The sequence below is a fragment of the Danio aesculapii genome, chromosome 8, assembly GCF_903798145.1.
Source record: "Danio aesculapii chromosome 8, fDanAes4.1, whole genome shotgun sequence".
Lineage (NCBI taxonomy): Eukaryota > Metazoa > Chordata > Actinopteri > Cypriniformes > Danionidae > Danio > Danio aesculapii.
In genome coordinates this window covers 34,734,614-34,746,656 of record NC_079442.1, presented here as the reverse complement: position 1 = coordinate 34,746,656, position 12,043 = coordinate 34,734,614, and the positions used below count along the sequence as shown (strand labels likewise).

Sequence of the window (12,043 nt, the reverse complement as noted above, 5' to 3'; positions counted from 1 at the left end):
CTCTTTTTGGATTCTCTGAAGCTATAGAAATGGAAAACAGAAAATACATTGGGACTATTGTTTTTGTTTACACCCCTAAAATGGTCTATAACTTGTGCTCTGAAGACGAATGACATCAGGGTGAAAGACAGAATATTCATTTTTATGTATTCTATATTGACTAAGCATTCATGAGTCTCACTCTGCCTTGCACAGGATTACACACAAGTTCTTCTCCTAGGTCAATTTATCTGGTATGTTCTTACCGAGTTATCAACTTAATTTGTCATTCTGACAAGTGGAGTTCCGCTCCAGAGTTACTCTGTGCCATGAACTCAGGAACAAAAGCTTCATTATTAAGGCCTTCAAAATATGGGATCAGTCCATGTGAGTCATCAACTGCTTCAATCTGTTTCTGCAGGTTTGCGATTAAACCTTCTGTGTTGCATCACTAAACACCCATGTAGACTTGGATTTTGACTTAAAAGATGATTAATGATCAAGTAAACATCTTGTAACAAGTTTTGTTTTGATCACATGCTTTGAATGATGCTTTGTCATGTTCTTGCACACGATGTACAAATTAATGTTGTTCAATTTAGTTTCTGATAATTTTATAGAATAATAATATTCTAATCTGCTTTTGTTGTGAGCAATACTGTCAATATAATTAAAAAGGATTCTCCAAAACACACTAGGAAAGAAATACTACACCACTTAGATGTTCCACGTTAATAATGATCAAACGTGCAGAAAGGAAACTGTAATCTAATACTATAAACATATAACAAACAAAGCGTGCTCTTAAGAAACATTTCCTAAACACACTGATCAACTTCAGAGAAGATTTAATATCTCAAATGCATTTCCTATGATTTTTTAGTTATGTAAAGAGACATAATTAAGAACTCCAGGCTCCCTTTGGGACTGACCACAACAAATGCATGCTTCATAAAAAAATGATCCAACATCAGAAATGCAATTATCAGTTATATTCCCTCGTAGATCATTAAAAAAAAAAACATGTCAGCATTTTTAACTATTCAGTAGAAGTCAGTGGAAACCAAAATTGTTTGGTTACCAACATTCAAAATATCTTTATGTGTATGTTTCTTAGTAGGATTGGGAAAACATAAAAGTTAGTGAATGATATCAGATTATGTTTCCCCTTTAAATAAACCTTTATTAAGTGGACAGTAAGCAATGGACATTATCGACTCATCACAAGTCATATTATGATGCACCTATGGTGAAAATCTTTTGTGAGCTGTTTGGACAGAACTGTGTATGTATAGTGTGTCCTCAGTCATATTGGGGTGATATAAAGACAATAAGTCTCTTTTTTTTTAATTTCCTGATGTTAAAATAGGATCCAAATCCCTCTCATTTTGAGTCCCACCGCAACATGATGTAGGAGTGTGGTTTCCCCGCCTAATTGATTGACAGCCATGTTTTAACATGTCTCGATAGTAATGCGTATAATCATATCAACAAGACAGGATGTGCACAAAGCAACTGGGATTAAAAGACCTGTTCAGCTCTCTGTGATCATCAATCATCATCAAATGTGATCAAGAATGAGTTTTACAAGTTGAAAACATTTTCAAAACAGGGCATGTGTGTAATGAATTACAGCGATTTTACCATGTTTACTTTATCACCACAGATGTGCGTCAGTATAATTATAAAAGAAGACGCTTCAATTCTGGTTTGCGGACGTTAAATCAGGTTTATTTTGTACATTAACATAACGGATATCCATACAGCAGTGAATATTATCGTGTATCCTGTCATTTGCCGTGCAAAAATAGTGCAAAGTTAAACGCGCGTGCTGTGTGTGTCTTTGTGTGAACTTTTGTAACGACATTCTGTGTCTCATCATTGCAGAAAGGCTTGAATTAACTCTACAACACTTACATCGAGTAATCATTGGAAAGTTCTTACTGTAGCATTTCTCACAAACGTTACGCGAGATCTGCTTCCTTCATGTCTGTCACTGTGTTGTTAATCTGACGCAGCCGGAGATGGAAACACACTCTGACAGGCACGTAGGAACGATGGGTGATAAGAACTAGCATTAAAGGCACAGGCAACAAAAACAGCAACATTGTGTTCAGAGCAGAAAATTCCAATATTTTGTAAGGTATAATAAATAATCTGATGGGTGTTTTGAGCTGAAACTTTACAGACACATTCTGGAGACACAAAAGACTGATCTTAAATTTTGAAAAAGGGGTGCAATAGGTGCCCTTTAAATCATGATTTGAACCAAGTAAAAAACGTCATTTAAAGCATGACAGTTCCTAATATTTTAGCGTCAAAGTGACTTCGTGATGAAAAAAAAAAAGTAAACAATTATATAAAACATGCAGGAAAAAACAATGAAGGAGAGATCTTGATTAAAATTACAGGAGGGGAGCAAACAAGACATTTTTGTGTAATATTGACTGACAATATTAGCCATTTGTTGATTGATAATTTTAGAAAATGCATCATCCTTCTGTATTCACATAAAAAAATGAACAAATAAAGAACACTATCAAGAATAGCAGCAAAAAGGCTTATCACACAAGACAAAATAAATACTAAACGTATGCTTTTTCAATTTAAAATCTAATGAAAATATGTTTTACACCAGATAAAATCATACAAGGATCGCATGGGGCTAATACTAAAAAACATGCATTATCAAAGAATGGGATCTGTATCATTCCAGCAGACCGCTGCATTTCGCCATCTGTAAAGCACATTTGAACCATTAATAACACCACATGTTTGCATTTCTAAATTACACACACACATTCTAATAAACGTTACTGATATGCAACTCTGAGCACTGATAAAATAAAACGTACTTCGTTCTGATGCAGAGCTCCAGCGGAGGGATGAGGTCATCATCTGTGTTGTCATTGTACGCAGCAGCCTTAGCAGCAGAATGTGGATCTGTTCAGACACACACAATACTCTTTAAATACAGACTTATTATGAACCCTAATTATGGAGCAGGTGTGCAAAGGTTGAGTTTATTTTGTTTTCGGAAACACTACAATCGGGTGTTTTGTTTTGTATGTGCACTTATGTCCAGAAAAACATTGAAGCAAAGGAAAACACTCACAGACTGTTAATCTAATTGGTTCCTGCTGGTTGGCCAATCCATCATAATAGTACAAGTCAAACTCGTCCTCCGTGCAGTGATCGGATGCCAGATCTTCAGAGAGACTAAAGAGAACACTGAAATGGCTCTCGCTGCACACCACCCAAATTGGAAACGTGGGGTTTTTCAGGTGAGATCCAACCTTTAGAAAAAGAAAAGAAAAAGGTTGAGAAATATAGAAATATTTTGGGTTTTTTTGGTATCAAGTATAAATATTTCATTTATTACCTTGCATATATTATAGTGCTCAAATAAAGAGAGCAGCCCAATGTTAGATCGTGCTTTAATTCCCTTCAGAAGGGTAAAATTTCCATTTCCGGAATCAAGCTTCATTTCATCATCAAAGACATTTGAAACGGCGCGTCCACAAAGTAATAGATTTACCAATTCCTTAAGAAAAATGAAAAGGAAATTATAAGATTTATTGACTTAATCATATCAGAAAACTGTACACACAGGAGATATGCAAAAAAGCAACCAGAATAATACAGCGTGTTAAATAACGTACAGTGTGTTAAATAACGGGTCTTAAAAGAATCACCCAAAAATTATAATTTGGCCATCATTTACTCATTCTCCAATTGTTCCAAACCTGTTTGTGTTTCTTTATCCTGTTAAACACAAAGGAAAATATAAAGAAGAATGTTGGTGAGGAAAAAAACATCCATTGACATCCATAGTATATTTTGTTCCTACCATGGATGTCAATGGATGTCAATTCTTCAGAATATCTTGTTTGTGTTCATTCATAAAAGTTATATATAACCAACTTAGAGTTGTGATAAATATAAAACAAGGTTTGTGCACAAGCGCAAGGTTACGCTTTTGTGTATTGGATCTTTAAGTCAGGTCTAAAACGTGTCAGTACAGCAAACCTGTGTGCAGTAGCCATGAGCTCCAATAAGAGTGGAGGTTGGCACATCCATGTCATTTCGTACACTAAAACACACACAAAATAAACAATTAGCTCTGTGAATGTGAGAATGTAAATAGACTTTAATGAGTTAAAGAGGTGGAAACTCACATTGCAATAGTTCTGGAAAGAATGGCTGAAATGGTAAGTAGGATACAGCCAAAGGGACCAGATTCAAACTAAAAGGGGAAAAGAAAATTGCTAATAATTGCCTTCATCAATCATATAAGGAGCATTTAAGCATGTGATGTTTGCCTTAATGCATGTGATCAAATGCCTATGCATATAACATAATTGCATATAACTTGAGTAAATTCAATCATTATAACTGCTAAATATAATTACAAACTACAAATATATTACAATTAAAATTATAAACAAATATAAAAGCATTATTGTATTATATAGGTGTATTTGATAGTAAATAGTAATAATCAATATAAAATCTATAATCTAATATGAATATGACAATACTGTGCATATAATAATATTAGACATTATTATTATATAAAATATATATTTAACAAAAATAAAAGGTATACAGAATGTGTCACAAGGCATTCAAGCGCAGACGTACCTGTCTAACATGCTGTTCAAGAACTAAAGTGAGATCATCTAAGGTCTCGACAGTGACGTATGTTATCTATGTGGAATATGGAGAAGAAAAAAAGATTAACAATAGAGATATAGTAGCCGTCAAAAAGATTACGCCGCAATTAAGAGGCAATTTAAAGGCCAAAGAATCATCTTACCATTTCTAGAATTCCATCAGATTTGTAGCGCCCGATCGGGGTGAACACAGTTCTTCCTGTGTTTCTGAGGGAACAGATCCTCCATGGTTAAGAAATAAACAACAGTTTTGTAAATATAAATGACAATGCTAAATGTGTGACACTTACATTGCAACTATTGCTCTATTCATATTCCCAGCTCTCCACAGTACATCAGCCAAAGCCAGATAGAGACATTTTGTTCTTACAATGTTTGACACCTCCAGTCTCCTGGTGATATTTAACAAAAATATATGTGGAACATCAATGAAATGTAAATGTCATAATTAATTTGTATGGTCTATTTAATCAGTATACAATCTGATTTTGATATTCTATCTATAGCAATAAAATATTTGTTGATGCCTGAAAATAATCCCAAAATACAATTACAATTCACCTCAGTGCTATATGTCGATGCACTAACCACTAACGCCGTCATCGTATTTTAATTCCGACATCAATCTTTTTATCAGCATTGCCGCTTAAGACAATTGATTAATTAGTTTAAAGTCCCCATGAACCAGAAGCTGCTACCGTTATTTTTTTTCATATTGTGATGCAGTTCCTATAAAAACAGAATATTAAATGAGAAAACAGTGGGTGTGGCTTGTTTTTTCTACTGCAAGAGGAATGAATGCAAGAGGAGTGGAGGCATTTCATTCAGAAAGATGGGGTAAAGGGTTTGGGGAGAGTTATTACAACCTAACAGACACCTTCTCACCATTTCTGTTTGTTGTCAAAACTGACAGCTGAAGGGGTGTGGTTAAATATGCTAGCCAAGCCCAATTCCTAAGATATAAGCAACCTGATAATTCTTTCTTTCTTAATGATATGCACAGATGAATTGTTCACCACAAAACTAGCAATGTGAGCTATCAAAATCATATGGTTAGGTTTTTAAAGATTTTAACCATTTAAATGTTGGTTTGTTTAAATAATCACATAATAATAATTTTCCATTCCACACAACATTTATTTAGATTTTTTTTCTGCACACACAAATTTATATTTGGCCTGCAGTGCTCATAAGCAGAAAGTAGGACAAAACATTTGTTTGCAAACGATACATTTTGTTTTTGATACCAGTAAAAACGATTTTGAAACCCTGTCAACAAAATGCAAGCTTGTTTACAAAAAACATATGAATTTTGGCTTAAATGGCACTGGGATTTATTATTGTTTAGAGTTTTAATGGGTTTTATGGGGCATTTTTTTCCTGAGAGGTTGGTTATTTGTATCTTATAAAATAGATGTATAAAGGAAAATTAAAAGATACATAAAAATACAAAATGTCCATAAGAATGGGGGTTACTACAGAAAACAGTAATGAATATTGATATATCAAATTGCTGGCTAAATATCTGATATCTAAATATTAATGCATACTTATGTAGTCACACCTATAGAGTAGCTTTGAAAATTAAGCAATAACAACTGAAATCAGAATCAGAATCAGTTTTATTGCCAAGTGTGCACACACAAGGAATTTGTTTTGGCTACAGAAGCCAAAGGTTTTAAAATAACAATAAAATAAAAATATTGATTTTAAATCATTTAAAAATGTATTTAAATTATAACTTAAATAAAAGAAAAATTTGATGTGTTAAAAGAAAACCGATGCTCACTGATCCATGGAGTCACTGCTTGATTCTTCAAACAGAAGCTTCTGTAGAACACATGCCTGAACTGCTGCAAGGACACCACAGGGTCCACCCTAATGAAACAATCCCAAAATACCACATGACACAAATGTTTGCACACCAAAACTACAGTAAATCTGGAGTACAGTACCTTCTTCTGTACAATCCCGTATTTCAGACCAGAAGTATCTGAAAAGGTAAAACTCTGCTGCTTCCACTCCTCTGTGAAACAAGCCATGGAAGAACCAAAGATGATCTCTTTCAGAGCCTGAATTGGATATGACAGCGCAGATATAATAGAAGGTCGGGCTGATACCACTTAAATTATGGTTTGAGGAAACTAACAAGATAATGTACTTACAACAGCAGTCATCTGGTCCATGGGAGTCTTGTCCAAACTATATTCTGGCAGGATTTTTCTAGAAATATCACACAAGCTCTCTTCGTTCTCGATGTCATCTGTAAAATTATAAGGCATTTCAGAAGAGTCTGACTTTAAACAATAGGCTATTTTAAGCATATTTCAGCTGCAAATCTGTAGTGTTACGAGATGAAATATTGAAAGTGACATACAGAACTGCACTTCAGTTATATTAAAGCAGAACAACATTATTCTGTAGTTGAAACTGGCTATGATACAAAATGTAATCTGCTGAAGATTTTAGGTGCTCTACCTAAAACCATTTCCAACTCATGGAGTCTGTCCAGATTTAGGCTGGGTGCCGAATTCTTTCTGGAGAGGAAACAATATAAAGGAAACAATAAAAGTTAATAATCACACAGGCTTGACTTATCGCAGTTGAGCATGAATACAAAAAGCCTCTTTTTGCAATACAAAACTGCAACGTCTTAGATCCATATTGTTTTATATATAAAGGGTCAGATCCATATAAGATTTATGTATACAGGTACATCCATAGCCATGTCTACAAATTCTGGGTCCTTTTATAAATATGGAATACAGAAATGGTTGTGGGTCTCTGTAGTCATGTGGGCACCTAGAATTATTCTCATCTCACTAGATATGATCTTTGATACATTTCAACGACTGATTGAACTAATATACAATGACATTTTGACAAACAACAGAATAGGTCTGTGTAACATATTTAAACATTACAAATTTTCTTACTATTTAAATCTTTACCAGAATAAATATTTAAACATTATTAAATCGCTACATTTACAGTACTTTAGAAGCAAAAATATATTATAAAAGATAGAGCTGCACAATATATCATTTGAGCATCGATATCGCAATGTGTGGATCTGCAATAGTCACATCATAAGATATGCAATGTTGAGACTGAATTCTAGTATTTATATGGAATTTATACAAAAAAGATTTTTCTTACTTATCATTTTTGTCTTGTTTCTAGTCCAAATATCTACATTTCAAAGCAAAAACAAGATTATTTAACTTGCCCCACTGACAGATAGTTTTGTTTGCTTTAAAGAAAAACTTGAAAGGGAAAAGTTGAAAACAAAATAATATTTTTACTACAGATAAGAATTTTTAAATATTTGGACTAGAAACGAGACAAAACAAAGTTTGCATTGTGATTTCTTTACAGATCAATTTTTGCACCTGGATGCTGTTAGACTCCATAGAAAACCATCAAATAGTGCTGATCAAATTATCTTATGAAAATATCCCATATCGCAATATTTATATCAGAAAAATAAAATATCCCAATATCAGACATTTCCAATATCGTGCAGCCCTAATACAAGATATGTCTTGTTTTATCAAAATTGTCTAAAAATTAAGTTAATAAAAGTTTGTACGATGGGTAGGCCCACACAGAATCTGTGCACGCAGGAATCCACAGATTTTTGCCCATTATTGGGCCTATTTATTTACTTTTGTAAATGTGTGCAAATTTGTATTTATTCAGTTTTTAAATTAATTTCACTAATATTATTGTGATAGTAATATTAAGATGTTCATAGAATTTGTTTACAATACAGTATAAAGTCATATTTTCTGTCTTTTAGTAGATATATTATATGAGAAGCTTGCTTTGTTTACCAAATAAGTGGATCTAGATGGATGCATTGTAAACATTAAATAAAAGTAAAAAATGCATTGTTTTTTATTTCATCTATTGAGTTTTTAGTTATGATACTCCAAAAATCATTCCATATAAATCCACAGATTTATTTTACAAAATTCTTAGCAGAAACAGCAAAAGAAAATGTAGGCAGATTCTGTCTGGCGCGACTGACGGGTTACTTTTTAAAGTCAATCAATTGATCTGTGCAAGGAACTGAAGCTTGAAGCTTAAGATGCAAGATGCTTGAAGCTTAAGCTTGTTGATGAAACTATTGTTTAAAAGGTTATAATGATTTTAGTAATGTTTATAATTTTGCAAAGACATATCTTTTCTATCATAGCAACAAGAATTACATTTGTAGGTTTTATTTTTCACTTAATTGCTGGTAGCCACTGTTTTACATTTTATGAATCACCATGGACCACAGTTTCAGGTCTTCTTTAACATTCTACTGAAGAGGAGGGGAAGCACTTAAACAGGGCATAGCTCGAGTAAATTAACCCAAATAATAATAAATAAAATTGAACTACCCCATGTAATTTTTATTATCAATGTATATTGTTTTATAATGTTTAAATATTTGGATTTGTAAATGAGACAAAAATTATGTTAGAAAACTATGATCTGCAGTGAAGTATTATTCTCAAAAGACAATCAAACTGTCTCACACTAATTCTAATACATAATGAAAAGACCAAGACAAATTCAAACAAACTTACTGCTTGGCTTTTGTCATCCTCTCATGTCCATCATAGTCAATATTTCCTTTATGTAAATTAGAAATCATACTGCTTTCTCCTTGAAGAAAGGCTGATGGTTTAGACTCTGTTTTGGTAGTATTGAAGCCATTAGTCCAGTTTGATGCTTGTCTGCAATCCTCCATTGCTGTTATAACAGATGAAGGTGTTTTTCGTGTTGGACGCCTTCTGTAACTTTCCTATAAAAATGGAATGAAAAAATGATGGAACCAAAACTCACATATTCAAATGAATCACAACATCACTTAGATGCATGAATTAGATTTTTAAATTCATTCATTTAAATTTTATATATAAAAAAACATCACCTGCGAGGAGCTGGAAATGGGACCTGCCATAATCCCTCGTCTTATCCTGCTGCTTCTGTTCTTCTGGCTGTCAGTGTCTAGAAGCTTCTTCTCAGAGAGAAATCTCTCTTTCGACATGGCTAACAGACTATCCTGGCTTGATAATGAGAGGTCCAAACTTGTCTTTGTCTTGTCTTGTGTCTTTTCAAAAGGTGTTTGGGAAGGCACAATAACATTTGGCACACTGCTGCTTTCAGATAACCTGTCCAAAAGTGAACATTGTAGCTGTTAAAAGAGTCTCAAACAAATGAATACATTAGATTTTAATTATTCAAATACCTTGGACTGTTCGATGAGAGATTTTGCAAACAATTTTCTTCTCTTTTAATGTTCCCAGTCATATCTATGGAAGTACTGGACAGGGTTTGATCGAATTGATGTGCTTGAACGTCACTTTGCTGACGACCTTTGGTTTTGCCACCTTCACTCATTCTGTCCTTCACAATCATCTCTAACATTGACTTCAAGGGATGTTCTTCAGCCTAAAAAATCATATAAATTTTGTGAGCTTTCTTATAGAGTCAATCTAGGGCCATATACTATATATTCAAAATAAAAAAAAGTTTTGCAAACAAAAAATTAAGTATTGAGCAAATAAATAAATAGATGCAAATCTCCAAAAATCGCAAAGCGACAATTTATTTTGCTAACAAAAATAAAGAACTGCAATGGGCAAATTTAGTTTTAAGAAATAAAAATGAAATTTGCAAACAAAAAAAAGAACTGCAAATAAAAAAAAAATCAAGCAGTGCAAAAAAAAAAAAAAAATATTTGCAATTAAAAAAACTATATATATATATATATATATATTCATTTTCTTTTCGGCTTGGTCCTTTTATATATATATATATATATATATATATATATATATATATATATATATATATATATATATATATTATAGCATTGCCTTTACAAAACCCATCCAGTCAATTGCAATGCTCATTTTGATTAGCTTTTTAGTTTGCGTTGCTGTTTTCATTTTGTACTTCACATTTCTGTGCGATTCACTTTGTTGCAAATTTCCTTTTTTTCTCAAAAATTTATTTTCCCTTTGCTATTTTTGGAGATTTGCAGTTATTTATTTATTTTTGCTCAATACGTTATTTAATGTTTGCAAAACTTTATTTTTATTTTGCAAGAATATATGGCCCTAGATTGACTCCATACTTTCTGCATTTTTTATATTTTAAATACAGTGTAGTATAGTTGCTGATTATGTGTAATCTGAAATATGTAATGCAATTCCAAAAATGTAGAATGACATTATACTGAGGCATCATTTAATCATATAATTTACATTTGAACATTCACAATATAAACTGCCAACAATACATCTTCATTTCATGTCAAAATGTAATCCACGATTCTGAATTTGGGGACAAATACTCTACATGTTCATTATGACGTATTTATTATGAGCTTTTAATCAACTCATAAACCACATGCAGTTCTAATTAGGAAAATTTTAGTGGTCAACCCTATGTACTGTATGCTAATCAATGTGATACCTTATTCTTTTTGTAAAGGCCCTCAAGGTAAAGTATACTCCGCAGATCTGATCTGTTATTGACGCTTGAATGAGTTCGTGGAAGCTCTTCATCCATGCAAGCTATGGTTTTCTTGAGGCCCTGCAAAGACATTTCAAGATAGATCCAGTAAACAAGCACGTTTCCAGCGGATTCAAATGCACTTCACTCCAGTAGTACCGTCAATTTACGTAGCACAGGAGCAATGTTGTAGTTAGCCAATGAGTCAAAATGCCATGTAATACACAGTTGAATGTTTTCGTTGAAATAGAATCAGCTGAAAAACACTACTCTGTTAAAGTTACCTACCTTTCGACTGAGATACTCCCGTACAAGAGATGCAGAAACATCCTCCACATCTTTGCCCATCATAGATCACAACAGAGCGGTGTTGAGATAACGTTATAGCAAACTTGCTAGCTCCGGTTGTAAACAACACCAAAGTGCGCACACCTCAAATACTGTTGGACAAAATTTAGGTCATATTTTCATCTATACTGCATTTTCAACTTGGAAGTTTAATTATTTGTAATTTCTCTGGGGGATAAATTCCATATGATGAGGTAAAGATAGTTGCGACGCTTGCTAACTAGCGGTCTAGCTTTTCGCCTTGTTGCTATAGTTACCACCAAAATGTTGTTGGTGAGTGCATGGATAATGACGCAGCTGCGCCTCCGTGCGGATAAAACATGTGTTACGTATTTTTGACGTATTTACAGTTTCTTTTCACTTTTCTTTACACTTTACTTCATTACAGAAGCGAGAAGTGACTACAAAAAGCTATTTCAATATAAGGTTGGAGAATATCCTGTTTTAGCGATAGCCAGGTATGGAAAAGTTGTTTTAATTTTTGATGGTCATCTTATATGTGCTAATTATATAAGCTAACAATG

General features: G+C 33.1%; 1 protein-coding gene across 1 annotated transcript; it reads right to left on the bottom strand.

The window, feature by feature from the left end:
• Positions 1–1,093: 1,093 nt before the first annotated feature.
• Positions 1,094–11,755, bottom strand: mindy4 (MINDY lysine 48 deubiquitinase 4). The gene is made up of 18 exons (XM_056463828.1): positions 11,460–11,755; positions 11,133–11,252; positions 9,901–10,103; positions 9,583–9,823; positions 9,236–9,453; positions 7,134–7,192; positions 6,821–6,918; positions 6,611–6,727; positions 6,445–6,533; positions 4,946–5,047; positions 4,799–4,862; positions 4,624–4,689; positions 4,158–4,225; positions 4,009–4,072; positions 3,362–3,523; positions 3,095–3,275; positions 2,835–2,922; positions 1,094–2,716 (listed from the first exon to the last, which is right to left on the bottom strand). Exons 1-18 carry the CDS (start codon positions 11,520–11,522, stop codon positions 2,668–2,670), a joined length of 2,052 nt encoding a protein of 683 aa, XP_056319803.1. The 5' UTR covers positions 11,523–11,755; the 3' UTR covers positions 1,094–2,667.
• Positions 11,756–12,043: the final 288 nt, after the last annotated feature.

Coding starts and splice junctions, on each gene's coding strand:
- mindy4 (XM_056463828.1), bottom strand. CDS start 11,522: ATGATGGGCAAAGATGTGGAGGATGTTTCTGCATCTCTTGTACGGGAG. Junction 6,534..6,610: donor ACGGGATTGTACAGAAGAAG/GTACTGTACTCC, acceptor TTGTTTCATTAG/GGTGGACCCTGTGGTGTCCT. Junction 4,226..4,623: donor TTGAACAGCATGTTAGACAG/GTACGTCTGCGC, acceptor TTCCCCTTTTAG/TTTGAATCTGGTCCCTTTGG.